The sequence below is a fragment of the Caretta caretta genome, chromosome 2 (genome assembly GCF_965140235.1).
Source record: "Caretta caretta isolate rCarCar2 chromosome 2, rCarCar1.hap1, whole genome shotgun sequence".
In the NCBI taxonomy this organism is placed as follows: Eukaryota; Metazoa; Chordata; order Testudines; family Cheloniidae; genus Caretta; species Caretta caretta.
In genome coordinates, this window is record NC_134207.1 from 201,527,966 (window position 1) to 201,550,479 (window position 22,514).

Below are 22,514 nucleotides of genomic sequence, written 5' to 3' on the forward strand. Positions count from 1 at the left end.
TATAGTTTCTTGTGCACATGCATTCTGAGATAGTCGAAAGCAAACTGCTATGTGAAAAACAGATGGGCAATGGTGATATTTGACCTTTTGTAATTTGGCCAAATCAGATGTATTTTCAAGGAGACAGCAAAAAGCAATCTTCTCATCTTTGTTGCCAAATGTCAAGGTTCGGCTGCAAACCACTGAGGCAGTAGTGTTGTTTATAAAAGGTTGCACCATGGTGACCAGTCTGATCTAGTGCTCAAAGGGGCAGAGTTCCATAGTTGGGACCAATGGAGCTGCATAGTGAGCGGAGGAGCTCATACAAATGACTTCTCTGGCCTTAGAACTGTCTTTTCTCCCAAGTGCTTGAGTCAGAGTTCCTTCAGGAAGAATGGGAGGGGAGGAAGAGGGAGATTTGTTACTCCAAAGAAAGAGACACAAATTTTCCTTGGAATGACTTGCTGTGGGCATTTCTTCTCTTCTCCCACCATTTGCCAGGGCAATGGGGAAGATTTATTCTCTCTGGCTGAAAGTTCAGTTTTGGTGCTTGGTCTGCTGTCACAGTCTGCCTCTCTTCTGACTCAGCCCTCCAACCAGGCCACATGTATAAGTCTACCTCTTTAGAGGTATATAAGGAGTCCAGCAACTGGGTTTCTCTATGGGTTGGTTGAGGGGCTCCAGGCCTTCCCTAGGTTGAGGTCTCGCAATCTTGACCCTTCTGTCCTTAGGGCCTTCTCTCATCTAGATTCCCAATATCAGGGAAAGACATGTGTGTGAGTAGGGGAGCCCAGGCCCACCCCGGCCACCAAGTTTCAATCCAGGGCCGGGTGGTAAGGCGTGCAACCATAAGTGCTATACTGCTGCCTCCCTGGATCACTTTCTACCTGTCCCTTTCCCAGCAAATAAAATAAAGACATTAAATAACTGAATTCAGAGGTAAAGTCTCTGACCTTCTGAGTGCCATGAATCTCTTCTCCATTGGTTTGATAAAGTTGCTACAGCAAGGCCCCAGGAGCACAGACAGTAAGTAGGTCAGTTCACCTCCACCATTTGTTCTCTTATTGAGCTGGTCTTCTCCTCTTTTAAGCTCCTCCAGCCCTTGAATGCTTTACAGTTATGGTGGTATTGCCTAGACCCAAAGTAACTCTTTAACCCCTTCCTTTCTGGTGCAGGGTTTTTATATCCCATGAAAGCCCCACATACTGTTCATTAGGGAAAATACACTCCAATGCAAGAAGGTCCATGCAAGAGATTATTTATCCATCATCTTTTTCTCTTACTATGGTTGCATTAGGAGCCCTATCTGACCTTTATTAAGTCAATGGCTAAGCTAGTTTGGATTTTGATGGGAGCAGGATCCCGCAGTAGTAAGGTATTTGGTTCTGCAGTCACATGCTTAGCTGGGCATGTGCAAAGCTCTCCTTGACTTCAATGTCTATTGCCTATCTGCATATCAGATCCCATTGCATGATGGGGAGCCTGTAGGAGGCTTAGGGCCTTGTGTGGCTTTTCTGCTCTGGGGCTGATTTCAGCCATTCCCCAGTTATCAGTGGAGGTATGCAACGTTTAAAGAATTTTTTCATATCTGTTTTTTCCCCTTCACCTTGACTTCACTGAGCACTAAGGTCCCTGCACCTGCACAGAGCTCTTGGCAGTAATGAGGGCTAAAGAGCCAAATCATCTGTTATAAACCATTTTAAAAAAAAAACAAACTCTCATCTAAATATAGGTTTCAGAGTAGCAGCCGTGTTAGTCTGTATCTGCAAACAGAAAAGGAGGACTTGTGGCACCTTAGTCTCTAAGGTGTCTAAGGTGCCACAAGTCCTCCTTTTCTTTCATCTAAATATGATTCAACTTTTTCCACAGGGGGGGGTCTGATTTTGATCACAGTTCCTTGTGCCTGTTCAGAAATACGGCTTTCCTACATTTAGAGTGCAGTTGACGCCAATGGGGCAGATTAAGGCAATCTGCAGCCCTCAGCACACCACAACACGAGTCCCCTACCACCCCACCTTGCAAGCCCCCCTCTTTGTGTCACAGACTGGTGAGTGTGTTGCTGGTTCCCCTCTGTCCAATATGTGGATATTAGTTTGTTACAGCCCCAGCTAGAGAGCTTTACATCAAGCTCCAACAATTTGTGCTTTTTAGCTTTGAAGGGTCCCAGTTCAAGTCCGGGTGTGTTTGCTAAGATGTCTGCCATCACACTTGTAACCTGAGAGTAACTGGGGCCGCTGGCCCTCTTCCTTTCTAAAAAGGCAGGGAAAGGGTTCTGTTCTCCCCACCAGGAGGGGCAGAAGCAACCTTCTTTTCTTTCTCCAAAACCTAGAAATACAGGGGTGGCAGCAAAGTGAGGACCCAGTATCTACCCCAGCAACTGGTGTGTAACTGCTTGGTTGATAGGCCAGGACTTCTGCACTCTTCTCCTGGCACAGAGAGAGCCCTCTGTTAGGATGGGTTTCAGAGTAACAGCCGTGTTAGTCTGTATTCGCAAAAAGAAAAGGAGTACTTGTAGCACCTTAGAGACTAACCAATTTATTTGAGCATGAGCTTTCGTGAGCTACAGCTCACTTCATCAGATGTATACTGTGGAAACTGCAGCAGACTTTATATACACACAGAGATCATGAAACAATACCTCCTCCCACCCCACTGTCCTGCTGGTAATAGCTTATCTAAAGTGATCATCAGGTGGGCCATTTCCAGCACAAATCCAGGTTTTCTCACCCTCCACCCCCCCACACAAATTCACTCTCCTGCTGGTGCTAGCCCATCCAAAGTGACAACTCTTTACATAATCAAGTCGGGCTATTTCCTGCAAAAATCCAGGTTTTCTCACATCCCCCCCACCCCCATACACACACAAACTCACTCTCCTGCTGGTAATAGCTCATCTAAACTGACCACTCTCCAAGTTTAAATCCAAGTTAAACCAGAACATCTGGGGGGGGGGGGTAGGAAAAAACAAGAGGAAACAGGCTACCTTGCATAATGACTTAGCCACTCCCAGTCTCTATTTAAGCCTAAATTAATAGTATCCAATTTGCAAATGAATTCCAATTCAGCAGTTTCTTGCTGGAGTCTGGATTTGAAGTTTTTTTGTTTTAAGATAGCGACCTTCATGTCTGTGATTGCGTGACCAGAGAGATTGAAGTGTTCTCCGACTGGTTTATGAATGTTATAATTCTTGACATCTGATTTGTGTCCATTTATTCTTTTACGTAGAGACTGTCCAGTTTGACCAATGTACATGGCAGAGGGGCATTGCTGGCACATGATGGCATATATCACATTGGTGGATGTGCAGGTGAACGAGCCTCTGATAGTGTGGCTGATGTTATTAGGCCCTGTGATGGTGTCCCCTGAATAGATATGTGGGCACAATTGGCAACGGGCTTTGTTGCAAGGATAAGTTCCTGGGTTAGTGGTTCTGTTGTGTGGTATGTGGTTGTTGGTGAGTATTTGCTTCAGGTTGCGGGGCTGTCTGTAGGCAAGGACTGGCCTGTCTCCCAAGACTTGTGAGAGTGTTGGGTCATCCTTTAGGATAGGTTGTAGATCCTTAATAATGCGTTGGAGGGGTTTTAGTTGGGGGCTGAAGGTGACGGCTAGTGGCGTTCTGTTATTTTCTTTGTTAGGCCTGTCCTGTAGTAGGTAACTTCTGGGAACTCTTCTGGCTCTATCAATCTGTTTCTTTACTTCTGCAGGTGGGTATTGTAGTTGTAAGAAAGCTTGACAGAGATCTTGTAGGTGTTTGTCTCTGTCTGAGGGGTTGGAGCAAATGCGGTTGTATCGCAGAGCTTGGCTGTAGACGATGGATCGTGTGGTGTGGTCAGGGTGAAAGCTGGAGGCATGCAGGTAGGAATAGCAGTCAGTAGGTTTCCGGTATAGGGTGGTGTTTATGTGGCCATTGTTTATTAGCACTGTAGTGTCCAGGAAGTGGATCTCTTGTGTGGACTGGACCAGGCTGAGGTTGGTGGTGGGATGGAAATTGTTGAAATCATGGTGGAATTCCTCAAGGGCTTCTTTTCCATGGGTCCAGATGATGAAGATGTCATCAATATAGCACAAGTAGAGTAGGGGCTTTAGGGGACGAGAGCTGAGGAAGCGTTGTTCTAAATCAGCCATAAAAATGTTGGCATACTGTGGGGCCATGCGGGTACCCATAGCAGTGCCGCTGATCTGAAGGTATACATTGTCCCCAAATGTGAAATAGTTATGGGTAAGGACAAAGTCACAAAGTTCAGCCACCAGGTTAGCCGTGACATTATCGGGGATAGTGTTCTTGACGGCTTGTAGTCCATCTTTGTGTGGAATGTTGGTGTAGAGGGCTTCTACATCCATAGTAACCAGGATGGTGTTATCAGGAAGATCACCGATGGATTGAAGTTTCCTCAGGAAGTCAGTGGTGTCTCGAAGGTAGCTGGGAGTGCTGGTAGCGTAGGGCCTGAGGAGGGAGTCTACATAGCCAGACAATCCTGCTGTCAGGGTGCCAATGCCTGAGATGATGGGGCGCCCAGGATTTCCAGGTTTATGGATCTTGGGTAGTAGATAGAATATCCCAGGTCGGGGTTCCAGGGGTGTGTCTGTGCGGATTTGATCTTGTGCTTTTTCAGGAAGTTTCTTGAGCAAATGCTGTAGTTGCTTTTGGTAACTCTCAGTGGGATCATAGGGTAATGGCTTGTAGAAACTCGTGTTGGAGAGCTGCCGAGCAGCCTCTTGTTCATATTCCGACCTATTCATGATGACAACAGCACCTCCTTTGTCAGCCTTTTTGATTATGATGTCAGAGTTGTTTCTGAGGCTGTGGATGGCATTGCGTTCCGCATGGCTGAGGTTATGGGGCAAGTGATGCTGCTTTTCCACAATTTCAGCCCGTGCACGTCGGCGGAAGCACTCTATGTAGAAGTCCAGTCTGCTGTTTCGACCTTCAGGAGGAGTCCATCTAGAATCCCTCTTTCTGTAGTGTTGGTAGGGAGACCTCTGTGGATTAGTATGTTGTTCAGAGGTATTTTGGAAATATTCCTTGAGTCGGAGACGTCGAAAATAGGATTCTAGGTCACCACAGAACTGTATCATGTTCGTGGGGGTGGAGGGGCAGAAGGAGAGGCCCCGAGAAACTCGTGTTGGAGAGCTGCCGAGCAGTCTCTTGTTCATATTCCGACCTCCCCTAAAGCAGTGCATCATGGAGTCATCACCTCAGAGGGACGAACAGGGCTTCAGTTTTCACCTATCACAGAGGTATTGTTTTAGGCTTTCTGCAGACTCAGGCAGACAACTCTTCTTATTGTTTATTGTATGTATTATCAGAGCACCCAAGGGCTCACTACGAATGGGCCCCATTGTGCTAGGCACTATACAAACAGAGTCCTTGCCCCCTAAAGACCTTTCATTCTCAATAGAGAAGACCGATACAGGGTAGGGGAAAAGGCTAGAATTTACAAACAGAGCAATCAGTGTGATGGTAGCAAATGGCATGTTAGTTTCATGATTTTTTTTTTAAATCTTTCTGCTTTGGGTTGGGTTTTGTTAAAAGGGGTTTAGCTAGAAGGAAAAACAAAGGAAGGTGTAGCTGAGAAGGGGGATAAGGCAGAGAACAAGAGGGAGGAAAGCATCAAAGGGAAGTGTGGTGATGCTGAGTGAAAAGACAGTGAGAGCAGCAAGGGAGTTCTTTTATTTCCTTATTTTTAATTAAAGCTAAGAATTTGATATAATCATGACCCCAGGAGTAGAGCCATAGGCCTGGGTGCTATAGTGCCTATGTATAACTTAATCTGGGGCTGCTCACAGGGCATAAAGTTAACCACACTCCAAGGTCTTTGTTGGATCAAAGCCTAAAGAACTTAACTGAGATGATACATGATTTACTCACGTACACAGCTTCTCAGGTTCACAGGGTTCTCTTGAAGACTGCAATGTAGACATGAGGAATGTAATTCTAGGAAAATACTGATGTCTGGATTGTTTAAAATATTTCATCTGTTTCCCTTTGCTCACTCAGTGCCATTTGCTTGGTAATGTGATGCTCTTATGGTAATTGTAATGCAATGAAATAACGATATAACCAAATATTTAATTGTTCATATAGAAATGTGAAAAGTCATTTTATATGAGTTAATGCTGAAGTTTTATTAATTCATGTTTAAATTCTACAAATTCAACGTAAGCAGGTCTGGCACTGTACTATTAATGATTAGAATAAAAATACATAAATAAAATGAGGGCAACTTATCTGTTTTGCAAAAGAGGGTTTTTAAATTGATCTACACTACTGAAATTACTAGGAGCTCTTTATAAATAACTAGTGAAAAATTAGTTGGCATTTTATGGCTTTTCTGGCCTTGAAGTGGAGACAAATTCTCCTAGACTTGATCCTGCCCACACTTAGGTATGCACAGGATCAGAGCCTTCGAAGTTTAATTTAAGGATCCATAGATATCTAGCGTTGGGTATAACCTAAAAATCTCCCATTTGTAGCGTTTCAGCTTGCTGCTGTACAATGCATACTCTCTTACAGCAAAGTTTAAGTTTGCATTAGTAATATTTGATATGCATCACTGGTTTGGTTTCACATCATGTGACAGTGGCCCAGCTTTACAATGCCAAGAGTGGTGATATTTATCAAATTATGAAGTCATGAGAAAAGAAGGAAATATTAAACAATATTTACATAGTTTATAGAGGCTGTACTGATGGTGAGAAACAGGCTTTAATTTTAAGCAAAAGGTCGTTGTTTTTTGGCGGGGAAAGCGGGGGAGGAAATCACAAAATATACTGTAGTAAAGGAGGAGCTTCTTCCCATACTATTACCCTGAATCAATTTAATCTGATAGAACTACTGGTTTAGGTACAATTAGAACAATATAATTCCCCAAGTACAATGGGCCTCCCCAATAACTGGCAATTAAAACAGGCAATAGTCCTTTTAAAGTACACTGTTGGTGCAAGCCTACTTCCACTGAAGTCAATGGCAGAATTTCCACTGAGTTCAACATGTCCAGGATTTCACCAAATGCATCTCTTAACAACTTGTACTTCTCTAGCCAGGTTACAAAGAGAGATTTTTTAAAAATAATCTCTTTTCCAGTTCACTTTTGTTTTCTGCCACTGTTATCTTAGAGTGTCACAGCAGGATTCACCTACCCCATAGAATGGTGTAGTCGATTATTCATTCTTCTCTCATAGTTCTGCATCGTGGTTTCCACAAAAAATCTGATTTATGCCTTCCCCTCCTCCCCTCTTTTTTTTTTTAACAATTCTGCATGACATTCTGGAATAATTGTATCTTACAATCTGTCTGATTTTTTGACTTAAGCTTTAAGTAGTAATGGCATTCTAGTAATGACACTTATTTAGTTCTCTTTAGTTCTCTAAGAAATAATTCAGTCAGATGCTTCTATCACATTTTCTATTCTCACACTGGATAGAATATTTATGAATCATTTTCCATTTTTTCCCCCGCTGGCTTCCTCCTGATGAGGAAGACAATAACAGATTTTTATAGGGTTCCAGTTCAGAGTTTAAGCTCATTTGGGGCTGGTTAAATGCTTATGGAGCAAACTATCCCATCCCACATAGAACTACCATTAACCTGCCAGCTATGATTATCTTGAAAGAACCTGAGATGCCTTTGTATCCCCACAAAGAATGGAAATTTACATTCTGAAATAAAAAAAAGCATAAAAATCTTCTGTAAGTAGACTATAGTAAACTGGCAGCCCTCTCTGGGAAGTGAGTAATGGACAGTACTCAAGAGTAGCCATTTTTTACTTGTAAATTGAAACAATGTGTTTCTACTTGGAGCAATTCTGTTTCTATATTTCAGAACTCTGTAAAGGTCACAGATTCCCATGAAGGGCCTCATTGTGCATCACTTGTACACTCAAAACTCTCCTTGAAGGCAATTTTGTGGAGCTGTACCAAGGAATGTAGAAGTCAAGGGGAAGATGGGTGCACAAGAAATACAAATTTGGTTCTCTGAAGAAGCTTAAGAGAGTGTATCAAATTAATACCATATTAATAATCAAATGTGTATGGCCCTATTCTGATAAATTTACTCACATTTGAGAAGTAAGGTACTAGTCAATGTAAATAAGTATATCAGTGTCAGGGCCTGATTGATCAAAATAAAATACAATTCATTTAAAAAAAATTTTGGACTAGATAATCATACTTAGCTATAAACCATAGACATAGACGTGATGCAATAGTGGTATAAGGATGTACAAACAGTATTGTGCCATTTTAATGCAGTCATCCTAACCTGACATTGGTTCTTCAGATTAACAGTAATTAACATCACTTAACTGTTCATATTTGGCTTACAGTATGTCTCAATGTTATGTGTTGGGAACTGTAAAAGATGCATGATTGTGCTATTTCTGTTCAAGTTGTTTCTAATTAATAACTTCACTGTCCAGTGTTCTTTCAATAAGGGTACCTTCTGTAGCACTTTAATAATTTAAGGGATAGAGAAATCAATGTTTCAATCAAACCGAATGATGCATGTAAAAATAGAGGTAACAGTTTTTTGCTGGAGTAGATGAAATCTTTCTCTCTCCTACACTTCCTTCACACCCCAGATCTCAGGCATCCAGGTAGGAATCACGAGCTTTCATCAGGGCTGAGAACTATAAATAAACCTCAATATAATATAAATATTAGCTTAGCATTTCCTGGCATCACCCCAGAAAATTTGCCATAAGATAATGTTCAAATAAAACTCTAAGAGATCCTAGATAATGCAGCAACCTCCCACCTCTGCCGTATTGGTTTACATTGAATGACTAAGTCCTGGTATGGCTTTGATCCTTTCAGTTCCATATGTAATGAATTCCCGCTGTTTTCACTACAAGTTGCAATTCTACAATAGAACATACTTTGCTCTTGACTCGAAAATAACTAAAGTTTGAGATCTTTCCTGAAGAATTAGTGGTCTTGTTCATTAGCAAAAAGCGAGTTGCTACCAATTAGAGTTGAAATTCAGTAGCAGAAAGCTTGAGGCATGTAACATCCCATTCATTTATGAACTGCAGGGTTGGTTCCTGTTTTGCAGAAGAGCTGCAAATAACCAGAGAAACTATTCAGGGAGAATATCCACACAGCTCTACCATGTTTTTAATAAGATACATTTTATACTTAAATACCCCCCAAAATCTGTAGCATAAATGAAGAGAAGAGTTATCACAATGAACCCTTAAAATAATAGGGAGTCAAAGTTCTTTAGAGTAGTGTGAAAATCTCTGTAGTACACATACAAATTTGGCTGTGATCTACTACATCAAGTAGCCAAAACACACCTGGCAACATGCTAGGCTTAGTCAGAGGGTCATACACTGAAAAGTTCCTCTCACCTTGAATTTCACAGGCTACCTTTGTAGCAGGTTGACTGAAATGACCTATTTTTTTTTTTAAATCCAGACATTTGCATGTCTGAGTTGTATTCAATTAGTTCTTAGGTGATGGGGTGCTCTGGACAGTGAGTCCTTGCTTTCCATTTGAAAAGTTCCTGCTTCCAAAGTTAGATGTAAACCATCTCCTATAGAAACCTGTGGCAAAGTTTGTAATAGAAAGTGTATAAACCTAGACCTATCAAAAGAAAAACATGTCTTCCTTCCTGCTCCCTGAGACTTGAAATCTTTATGTGATAGAGAAAAGCTCTTGATAGCAAAACTGATAAAGAAGAAACATTTTACATGTGGTAGAGTAAAGCTCTATTAAACTGATCTGAAAGTAATATAGTATTACATAATATTTATCATATTGGGGTTGTTTGAATATGATTTTCATTGTTTCCTAAGCATCATTCTACACAGAATTTGGTCACTGCTTATGTATTGTGAATGGTACCCATTATTGAAAGGTAGTCTGTATTTGTACTAATACAGAGAATGCCAGTTTAGAAATGAGCCTGATTGCATGGTTCATTTTGTTCTCCTTTGTAGAGCCAGGCTGCGGCCCACTACAAAGGCACTAAACATGCCAAGAAGCTCAAAGCACTGGAAGCCATGAAAAATAAGCAGAAATCTGTTACTACCAAGGACAGCGCAAAGACTTCCATCACTACCAATACCATCAATGCCAGCTCTGACAAAACAGGTTAAGCGATAATCTTTGTTGGTTTTTTTTATTTTTCTTGTTTAACTCCATGTCTGTTTGGTTATGTGCTTGCCACATTGATTCATGCTTGATCCATCTTTCTGTGCAATATTGATTTTGTTCTTCTTTTCAACACACTTGTGAGAGTAAAATAGTCATGTAACTGACTTCTCTTTTCTGAAAAGAGGCTTGGCATTCTTTTAGGTTAGAATGCATACATATGACTCAAGTAATATTTATGGCAAATGAACTATTAAATACGAACTGCTCTAAATCTTGTCGTTTGTATGCAGTGTCTCTCTACACAATTACCTATGGCACATTTGTTTTAACTACAAACAATGCAGCAAATTACACTAATTGTGTCTAGGAGCCTCTGATAAAAGCATTGTTGGTAAAAGAGATACTGTCATAAATTTCAAGCATTGCATTATTATTTAAAGTGCATGATTTTGAGCTGGGTAATAGCTGTATAACCTCCACTCCACATAAACAGGTAAGTGTTATTGATGCCCATTATTATGCTAAACTGAGTCTTCATACTGAAATAATAATCTTTAAATTATTGCTTGGGGGCTAGGTTTTTTCCTTGCAATCAAAACCCATGCAAGTATCAGGTGAAGTCAATGGGATTCAATTAACCTGACATTTTAAATATAGGCTACTGTATTGGACATTTCAAAGGAAGGATGTAAGTTTATAGAAGATAGTTTTAGTTGTTCACAAGAAATAATTGCTCTTACATTTCTCTGCAATGTACGTACTGTGTGCAACTTATGAGATGCATACACAAAGTCTTACAGAAAAAAAATGCATGATGAGCAAATAATGTATAATATTCTGCTGTTGCTGCTGAGAGCTGCTCATCTGGAACAAATTCTCCTGTGTCAGTTGGGGCTGTAAATAGAAATGTACAAACAATTGAAAGAGTTACAACAAAATATAAGTATCATATAAACATGCATTTAATTCTTTTTGTAAGGTCTTTGTTAGAAGACATATGGTAAAGGCACTATGTGTGTTATGGGAAATTCATGTTATAATTGTGGTTCAAAAATCAAGGTGGGTTTTTTCATACTTGTCATATGCCTGAACTTGGCACAAGGGGCGCCTATAAAGGGCTTCCTGTTGCATCATGAGATTTCTCTAATACTAAATGTAGCCAATTTTTCAGTGACATTAAAAGCATTAATAATTGTGGAACAGTGGGGGGAAGGAAGGGGAGTACTGAAACAGTTACAAAAAATACAAAGCTAAACTAAAACTTAAACATCGTTTTAAATGTTGGGCTTTTCTTACTTGTTAGTGAACTGAATATTCTGTTGGTATGTCGAGAGTGCGTTTTGTGCAAAGGACTGACTTATTGCTTTATAAATGATCATGGCAGATTTCTTATAGACAAGGGAGGAAGACAAAAGTGAAATATTTACTTTTAATTGTTAAAAAGTTTTGCCTGCATTGTTTCGTTTTGTTTTATTTGTCTGAGGCAGACATTTGTTTGGAGGATGATCCAAAGCACATCAAAATTAGTGTGAGTCTTACCATTGACTTTATGGGGCTTTCAGTCAGGCCCCTGAAGTGTTTTATGATCTGCTGTATATCTGAACTCAGTATTTTGAGTCTGTGATTATATCAGCATACAAGAAAGAAAACTGCACAGTAATGGTTGCAAAGGGAAGCACTGGCCTGGGGAGACGTTCCTTTCACTTTCAGATCTCATTTATAACTTGCTGGAGACAGTCCATAAATTAGGTATATATCTATGTGAACAATGTGCCTTTGGTGATTGATTGAGCATTCTGTACTATCTTTGCCACTGGGGCCATTCCAGTGATTTAATTTTAATTACGTTACATTGATATGCCAAAGACCCATCCATGACCCCAAACTCACAAACCCCTAAGTATCTGGGTAAGTTTACTCATGTGAGAAGTACCATTGAGTTCATCCATGCTACTCACAGAGCTGAAGTTATGTGTGTATAACTGTTTGCAATAATGAGGACTATGTTGCTATGATAATATCATATTAGTGTGAAAATAGGGATTGGTCATGGAGTCTTGGAAAGGAGAAGGAAGAAGAAGAGAAAATGCTGATTGGAAGATCTGATTGTAAAAGTACCTCTGCCGAGGAAGAATCTGTTTCGAGGGATGCTGGCATGATGCCAACAAACCAAAAGCCAAGGCAGCAGGAAATACATTAAGATCAACTAGAAAAAAAAACAAATATAATGATAGAATTATTTTCACGAAATATTACAAACCCTAGCCAACTGTTGTCATTTAAAGATACGATGCAAACAAAAACTCACCAGGCTTGCTCTTCTGTCACCCCTAAAATGTATCAGCCAAAAGAAGGATCACCTGTGGACATTTGGAGCCCAATTCTGCACTCTGGATTTCTACTGGCGTAACTGAGAGCAGAACTGAACCTTCTTATTTAAACACAATTTATATAGAAAACATCATCTGCAGTAGCAAAAGAAAAACAGTACAAAGATTTTGGGTAGCCAAGTGGCTGACATTTCCCAGCAAAAGCAGGACTATTTGGACTCATTATCTGCAGGATTATTTGAATTTTCTTTTCAGTTGCCCTCCATTCCATGCTGGTTTCATAGAACTCTTCCGAATACAAATATTTTAGGAAAGGCAAAGAGAGACTTGTGGACCACATATATGTATTCTGAGAATGTTGGCCATAAAAAGCATGTACACTGAGATTCACATCACTGACCTGAGAGAATGTGTTGCTATTCCATATGGTTTCATTAATTATTATACAGTCCATGATTTTGAGTACTAGTCCCTCCTCACATGGTCATTTGGAAATAGTTTTTTTCTACAACTTTATGAAGCGGTACACAGAAGATTAATGCATGATCTCAAGTAAGCCTAGAAGGAGTCATGTTCACAACACCACTAATACATCATGTACAACAGTGGCTAAATGGTGGATTACATGTCAGTCATAGCACATTCCTCAAGATTTCAGTTCACTGGTTCTACTTACCCTGTGCAACACCTACATCAGGAAACCTGCAGTGCCATGCAATAAAGATTATGAAAAAGACCACATCATATATAACCTGATGCAGGAGCTGAAGCAGCAATTTGTTATGTTGCTTCTCCCTAAAGTAATTTGTAAGGCAGTGGTATCAACATGTCTTAGTGCAATAAATAATGGAGACTATGCATCTTACTATACAAAGCACACAGCTTAAAAACTTGGACAAATGATGGCACTGCATAATAAGGGTGGAAAGCAAGATCTGGGGACATTTTGCTAATTCTGTGAAGGTCAGTAATATCTCAACCTATCTGAATAACTTTTAAAATCAATGGGAGGATTCAACTAGTTAGTCTAAATGAGTGAGATTCTTTTGAGCAGCAAAGTGCTATGCATGGATGTACTGGCAATCACAACAATTTGAAAGGAAGATGCCCTGATCTCAACATATTGGAACTTTGTTGGCAGTTTACTTAACATCCATAGAGCAGCTTTACTGTAAAAATAAGAAGTGAATTTGAATCTCAAGGTGATGCTAAATTCACACTGATACGGAAACAGCAATTAATATTCTTTCCCTCTGATGAATCTGTGGAATGTTTGAGAGGTGACAAAAATGCATATTTTCCACACATATAGACATAGATCAGTATAACTATGTTCTTATAAATCAAGTCCTGAAGGCATAGGGTCAGATTCTTTGTTTTACCCATCAGAGAATTTGAATGTTGCTTTGTCTTCCTTTGTCTCCATACGTTGCAGGCCACACATAACTCGTGGTTTTGTCCAGCATCTGATATCAATACAGCGAAATAGGCCATTGAAAAAGTGACAGTCATTAACAGAGCTTCCACCCACAGAGATCGACAATTTCTGTGTTGTTTTTGGATGTTATACAGTTTAGCCCAGATCCTCAGGGGTATTTAAGCATCCATCTCCCATTGATTTCAATTGAATCTCAATGCCTAAATACCTTGGGGACTTAGGCCCAGATCCTCAACATTCCTATTAAAGTACAATATTCAGAACACTTCTCTAAAAGCAGAACAAAAGTCTATTTAGGAGAGCAGAAAAAGTATTCTATAAACCATGGCATACATGTACGTGTGTGTGTGTGTATGTGTGTATATATACATGACTTTTTTTTCTAGCACAATAGGTATGATCTGAAGATGCTTTGCTGCTCTCAGAGCTGTGGCATAATACATTATCTTCACACGTAAATAGGGCAACAAGTTGGTACACATTCTTTTAAGCTTTAGGGTATTGATGGGAACATATTAGAAAAAATAATATGTGAGAATCTGAAGCAAAAAGCTGACGCTATGGGTGAGAAAGTTTAGGGAAATTGGGATTATACATCATGTGAAGGGTTAAAGGAAGTTACAATTTTTTGCTGAACAAATCTGTCAATTATTAGCAGACTTGTATAAACCTTTTAAAAACGGATTTATTGGAAAACTGAGAAAATCCTCGTATAACAGGACATGGATGATGAACAGATGGCAGTTGGGCATGAAATGGCACCCAATTCCAATCCAGCTTGCAGAGTTCTTAAATGGAATCCAGGTGAGGTAGGTGAGTCAGTTCAGCATCTGGTGCAACAAAGTGCTCATGTATTGAATGGGAGACAAGGAGGTAAGCTGAAAGAGTAAGGGGAATATGAGGAACTTGGAAAGAGGAGGTGATTGGGGGAAAACTTAGAGGAAGAGAGAGTGATAACAGGAAGAGGAGATGTCAGAAAGTAGAGATAAGATGACAGAAATGCCACAACAGTTGTATTCCAGCAACTGTCTGTTTCATTTTTGTATATCGTGCCTAAAATATTTACCCAGCACTCTCCTAGCATATTCCTTTGTGTAAATTCATAGATTCATAGATACTAAGGTCAGAAGGGACCATTATATCATCTAGTCCGACCTCCTGCACAACGCAAGCCACAGAATCTCACCCACCCACTCCTGCGAAAAACCTCTCACCTATGTCTGAGCTATTGAAGTCCTCAAATCGTAGTTTAAAGACTTCAAGGAGCAGAGAATCCTCCAGCAAGTGACCAGTGCCCCATGCTACAGAGCAAGGCGAAAAACCTCCAGAGCCTCTTCCAATCTGCCCTGGAGGAAAATTCCTTCCCGACCCCAAATATGGCGATCAGCTAAACCCTGAGCATATGGGCAAGATTCATCAGCGAGATACTACAGAAAATTCTTTCCTGGGTAACTCAGATCCCACCCCATCTAATATCCCATCACAGGCCATTGGGCCTATTTACCATGAATATTTAATTACCAAAGCCATGTTATTCCATCATACCATCTCCTCCATAAATTTATCGAGTTTAATCTTAAATCCAGATAGATCTTTTGCCCCCACTGCTTCCCTTGGAAGGCTATTCCAAAAGTTCACTCCTCTAATGGTTAGAAACCTTCATCTAATTTCAAGTCTAAACTTCCCAATGACCAGTTTATATCCATTTGTTCTTGTGTCCACATTGGTACTGAGCTTAAATAATTCCCCTCCCTCTCCGGTATTTATCCTTCTGATATATTTATAGAGAGCAATCATATCTCTCCTCAACCTTCTTTTAGTTAGGCTAAACAAGCCAAGCTCCTTGAGTCTCCTTTCATAAGACAGGTTTTCCATTCCTCGGATCATCCTAGTAGCCCTTCTCTGTACCTGTTCCAATTTGAATTCATCCTTCTTAAACATGGGAGACCAGAACTGCACACAGTATTCCACGTGAGGTCTCACGAGTGCCTTGTATAATGGTACTAAAACCTCCTTATCTCTACTGGAAATACCTCTCCTGATGCATCCCAAGACTGCATTAGCTTTTTTCACGGCCACATCACCTTGGTGGCTCATAGTCATCCTATGATCAACCAATACTCCAAGGTCCTTCTCCTCCTCCATTACTTCTAATTGATGTGTCCCCAGCTTACAACTAAAATTCTTGTTATTAATCCCTGAATGCATAACTTTACACTTCTCACTATTAAATTTCATCTTATTACTATTACTCCAGTTTACAAGGTCATCCAAATCTTCCTCTATGATATCCCAGTCTCTCTCTAAATTGGCAGTACCTCCCAGCTTTGTATCATCCGCAGACTTTATTAACACACTCCCCCTTTTTGTGCCAAGGTCAGTAATAAAAAGATTTAATAAGATTGGTCCCAAAACCGATCCCTGAGGAACTCCACTCGTAACCTCCCTCCAGCCTGACAGTTCACCTTTCAGTAGGACCCGCTGTAGTCTCCCTGTTAACCAATACCTTATCCACCTTTCAATTTTCATATTGATCCCCATCTTTTCCAATTTATCTAATAATTCCCCATGTGGCATGGTATCAAACGCCTTCCTGAAATCTAGGTAAATTAGATCCACTGTGTTTCCTTTGTTTAAAAAAATCTGTTACTTTCTTAAAGAAGGAGATCAGGTTGGTTTGGCACGATCTACCTTTTGTAAAACCATGTTGTATTTTGACCCATTTACCATTAACCTCAATGTCCTTAACTACTTTCTCCTTCAAAAATTTTTTCCAAGACCTTGCATACTATAGATGTCAAACTAACAGGCCTGTAGTTACCCAGATCTCTTTTTTTTCCCTTTCTTAAAAATAGGAACTATGTTAGCAATTCTCCAATCATATGGTACAACCCCTGAGTTTACAGATTCATTAAAAATTCTTGCTAATGGGCTTGCAGTTTCATGGGTTTACTGAGAATCGCGTCTGCACTGGTTTTCAATTATGAAAAGAAGCCTTGGAACATACACTATTGCCATCACACAGACGTGATTCATATTGCATTACAGTAAGAAACATTATTGATGAGACTCTAATTGATCAAACTGCTAAGTGTCTTTTGCCTGCACTTTCAAATTGCTTCTTTGCATCTTTTTTGCTGAAATACAAGGAAAACGTGAAACTATAGATTCTGGCCTTACCTGGTTTTCTCTTTGTGCCGTATTTAGGCTCCATTGTCTTTGAATAGCTTGATGTTTTCTAATAATTTCACTGTGGGTCAGACCTATCCAGGCAATCTGCACACCTAGCTTGGAAGATATTTTACATTTTGAAAGGTCTTAGAAATTAGAATTCAGATCTGATGTAAGCAGGTGCAGGTGGCTTCATTGTAATTTCATCCACTTACACTAGGACTGAATTTGGTGTAGGGGGTTGAGAAACTGAGTTCTCAACATCCAGTATGTCCAGTGGCGCTGTTGCAATGGATAACCTTGCATCCAGTGCAATAAATCATTTTTCTAGAATTGAAACTAGTTAACTTCTCAAATTACCCAGTTGTCCCTCTCATTTATATATGTGAAGGAGAGAGTGACAATGATTAAGTAACAATTCAAGCTGAACAAACCATTCTTAATTTATTTGCTGAGTTTAGCTACTTTTTCTGCTCACAAAATGTCTGTGACCAAACTGCAGTTTCCTCAGATTTGTTGTTCAAATTTCCTTGACAAATTTGAAGTATTTTTACTCAACCGTGGACTGTCTTTCAGTATTTGATGCTGGAATATCAAAATTTGAGCTACGTTGGTTAGCTATGATTGGTCATAAATCTGCTGGTACTGTTTCTTATTGGATAAATATAACTCTTTTAATAAGAATGGATGGCCTACGAATTTCTCAGGGAGAGGAAACAGTTTAGGAGAAGTTGGCAAGAGATGCACAGGATTAAGGAATTGCTGAAAAATTTTAAATCCTTTTCATTTTAAGACATATACACATTGGCCAAAACATCATTCCTAGTAAAATTAGGCTATTAAAGAATGTATTGATTAGTTGCTGACTATAAATTTCAACTGTTTCTCATCACATTCACACAAAGTAATTATCGGTGTAGAGTTCTACCTGTAAAGTCTACAGCCAAGTCTCGTCTGTGTGAATTGCAGAATCCTCTTTCTAGTTTGAATTGCAAGCTTGCAAAGTACGCAAGCTTAAAACTACCATCCACAACTATTCGTGTGAGACAAATCAGACGAATGATCATGGACAGCAAATATAATAGGTGTATAACCCTAAGGGCCCCTCAGTACCAGCTGGCAAAAGGGTTTATTGACGTGAAACAACTCTGATCAGGCCTGATGTACTTACTACACTTAACACATTTTGTCATAGTAGTCACTGGTGAAGAATGTTGTATAAAGTATCAAATGAGAGCTTGTATTATACTGGTCACCGTAAGCATTGGGAGATGTATGTACAGGTGTTCTTTTCCTAAGGCAGAGGGGTAATTACGTCACCCATAGTTTTGGGAGCCCCGAGAACGCGTCACAAGGTGTGCAACCACTATCACAGTGAGTTCATTCGAAAATTTGAGAAAATGAAAATGTACATTGTGTTATTTGCCCTTGTATGTTTATAATGCTGATTGACTGCTCCTTTCTCCAATTCCCTGAGTGAGCTCTCCTAGCCTAACACATTTCTACTATGGCTGAAAATAGTCAAATCCATGTGTATTTCAGATATATTCAGAGCTGCATTTGTGATTCATCTCCAGGAACAGGCCTGGAAAAGGGCTCCCATTAGGAAAGGAAAGCCAGTTTCTCTTGTTGCTGCTTTCATTTTATCTCCCTCTCATTTTTCTGTGACTTCATTTTTACTACAAGCATCTGTTTCCCACTTGTATCAATAGCGGATAGGGTTGATAGTTTATGAAAGAGTCCTCAAATTTGGAATCACTGGATTATTTCTGTTCTCAGTGACAGTTGATATAATTAACATTGGACTCTTCAGTAACCATTCATTTGTTTACATTAGAGTATATAATCTATTGTTCAAAGATCAACCATACTAAATTTTCCTCTCATAAGAAACACTGAAGAAAGCATGTTAGTTTTTTCATGATGTCTTACAAGTAGTTATAAACAACTCCTCTATTTTTTAGCATTTTTGCAGCATAGTAGCTTTTTAGGTAATCTTTCTTTTACCTAAAGAACAAACATTGAATTTATAGCAGTCCTAATACTTGTAATAATGATACCAATGTTTAATATATCTTAAATTCATAATAATATTTTACACTATCTGAAATCTACTGTTGGATTCAGAGCAGTTTCTTGTACAATTCAAATATAAAATTTGCCAAAATATGTGAATACACCTACAAATAGATAAAACTCTTTAATATTCTAATTCCCAAAAGACAGTACAGTGCAGTACATGTTTATATAAATTAGCAATACTTTGTTTCATCATACTTTGTTGTATCATGAGGCATGCTGTGATTTTAACATACAATGTCTAAGTACTATTTCAGTCATTTAAGGCAGATCAGCATTAATGGGCTGCATGCTGTGTCCAGGCTTGCAGAGATCACTGCTACATATTTCTCTTCCTTCACAAGTCCATATGTTGATACAGATCATTATACAACTGATGATTTTGAAGTCTGAATCTTTTAGGCATTTCTGGTTCATACGACCTCATTGGTTCACATATTTTGGAAAGGGGAAACCAGAGGTGTATGCTTGGAATAAGATGTGATTCTTTCTGTATAATTGCTTGGTAATTTATACATTAAGGGTGAGAGATTTAGATCAAGCTAGGGGACCTGGATGTCCAATTCCCATTAATTTTAATGGGATTGGGCATCTCAATCCCCTAGCCAGTTTTGAAAATCCCACATTAGGTGTCTGCCTTTTTAAATGTTATTTTCAAAGTAAAAGCTTTGGATATAGCCTTGTAACGACAGAGCAAATGGCACATTGTTTCATAAATGCTATCATTACTTGCCTGAGAATTACGGATTATGGATGAACAATTATCTAGCTTCTTGATTACATTCTTGGAAAATTCAGTATAATGACCCAAACTAGCCACATTTGATCAAACCCCAACATCCTTGACTTTAAATCACCTATGCTTTGACTTTTCCATACTTTAGACCATCCATAATTAATTGCAGCACAAAATGTTATCAGCATTCTGCAGACGGTAGTACCATTTTTGCATATGAGCTTAATGGTAATTTGAGAAACAATAGATTCTCTTTTGATTTGTGTGTAGAAGTACTTTTCTCTCTTTTTCAGTGTAGTCAAATGGTAACATAAAATTACAATAATTTATATGCACATCAATTGATCATTAATGTGCAATAAAATCCTTTTTTTTCTTAATTGGATCTATATATGTTGCAACTAAGAGCTTCATCATATGAACACCAGGTGCTTTCTGGGGACCCAGCTGTTTATGATTGGGATTGCGTGGACAACAATTTTATGCTTGAATAGTCCTGCAGATACAAACTTCTGTCAGTTACAAAGTCTGGATCATCCTACCCAGATAGAAAGAAAGAAAAATGCTTTTGTTAGTATTGGACATATGAATGGAAAACCATTTTATTCTAAAACATTTAATAGAGTCTTTCATAGCATTTCAATTGTCAGCTTGTTTGTTGCTAGAACTCTTGGAATAATTTCTAGTTTGTCAGGCAATATCTTTACACTCATCAGCTTTGCTATATAAACTGAATATTGGAGACATGACACAATAGACAGTGTCTGCCAGCGGCTCCTTCCAGATTGTGTATTGCTTTGTTGTTGTTTGAGCAGTCCTGTAGCTAGTTACGGAGGCAGGGGTCAAAGGTGCTGTAGCCATTGGGCTCTTACAAAAGATTGTAGCATTGCAATACTTCCCCCATACTCTGACACCTTTTTATTATAAACTCTTAGGATTAAAGATTTATTATATTAATCTGCTTGTCTATTTTCTCAGTTTATGGACTATTTTGCTATGAATTTGGAACCAATCCCATCACCCTATACTTGTAAATAGTTATTTTTTTTAATATCTGGAAAACTATATCTGTGCTCTCCATACAAGTACAACTGAGGAAACAGATCTTCCTTGAAGAACTCCAGTATCTTCAAGCTTGCAAGTGAGACAGTTGGTAATGCAGGAAAATAACAGTGATTATTTGTTTGTGCTTCTTGAGAGTGTTTTATGTTTTTTACTTTGTATCACATGTGGTGGGGGGGAGGGTACCCCTAGTAATGAAAGAGTCCATATCTCCACAGCAGGTTTAGAACTGGTATAGATGACAACTATGCCACACTCCTGTAGCCCCTAGTTTAGAGAGTGAAGAGGCGTGTGTTGGGCGGCATGCTATCCTCAACTGGCAAACAAACCAGTGGAAGTCAATAGTAAGTGATGGACTCTATAGCAGCCTCCAAACAAACAGACTCCTCCTTCCCCACATCCCTCCAGCCATTGTCGGGGTATACCACAAGAAGGACAGGAGATTTTAATGGATTTTAAGCAGGCCACAACTTTATTATATAGATGTCTGGGGCTACCCAGCAGATAAAGTGTACAGTGCAGGCAAATCCATGTTTATTCAAATCAATTCTCCAGGGCTTCCACCAGCCCCCCTTTGTTTCCATCCTGGTCCCCCATCCAACCCATGGCTTGGACCTTAACTCTCTTACGAGAGTGGTGGATGCTAAGGTGGGTTACGAGAACAGGGTGAGCAGGGGGTTGGCTCCCTGCCGTACCAATCAGAGGAGTCCCCAACCCCCTTCCCCTTTCTGTTCCTTTATCCAGTACCTCCTTTTAAGTCCTTTACCAGGCCATTTATCTGGTCACTGGCTGCCTTCCCTATGGAGTACCTGCACTGGACATCTGCCATAAGGAGGCGCCAGCAATTTGCTTGGCTGCCTTCCCCACAACCCAGCTGGGTTCCCAGATATCTCCAAATGGCCTCTTGCCTAGCAGCTCTACGGGGGAGAAAGAACCCATTGTCCCATGTGTGGTCGTCAAGGGGCACCAGCATCTGCATTGTCCTTGACCCAGTACTGCAACAACCGCCCTCCACGGAGGGGGTATAGGCCACCCATTCTCTGGATCCTTGAATTGACAAGACTCCTTAAGAGAAAACAAAATAAGCAACTTGTAAGTCTGGAGCCAAAAATCTCAATTCCGCCGACCACATCATATTCTGAGGTTCCAGAGAGGCAGTGGCATCTACTCGGGTTCACTGCTAGCCCCTGGTGCAAGCTCACAAAATCTAGCAAACTGGAAACAAGACAAGGTGTCTGCCATACCATTATCCATGTCCGTCACATGCTTGGAAGAAAAACAGATGTTGAAGGTTAAACGTTGTAGAACAAACGACATTACCAATTTCATAACCCTGTGCGATCTGGAAGTTTGGCAATTGATAACCTGTACCACTGCCATGTTGTCGCACCGGAATCACACCCTTTTATTAGCCAGCTCTGATCCCCAAATCACCACCACAACTAAAACAGGGAAACGTTCCAAGTAGGTCATGTCACACACAACCCTGTGTCCAGGTGGTGGGCCAAAACTGACAAAAAACCCCAATGGAAGTCAATAGTAGGTGATGAACTCTATAGCAGCCTCCAAACAAACAGCCTCCTTCACCCCCCACATCTCTCCAGCCATTCTGCTGCACCCA

At 39.9% G+C, this 22,514-nt stretch overlaps 1 protein-coding gene across 6 annotated transcripts in view; it reads left to right on the top strand.

Annotated features, from left to right (window-relative positions):
* The window catches only part of ZNF385D (zinc finger protein 385D), a 631,463-nt gene that overhangs the window by 530,992 nt on the left and 77,957 nt on the right, over positions 1-22,514 (top strand). For all 6 annotated transcript variants that reach the window (XM_075125749.1, XM_048838561.2, XM_075125750.1 and 3 more), the window contains one exon: positions 9,921-10,074. In XM_075125749.1, coding sequence (XP_074981850.1) covers positions 9,921-10,074 — 154 coding nt within the window. The remainder of the gene's footprint in view (positions 1-9,920; positions 10,075-22,514) is intronic.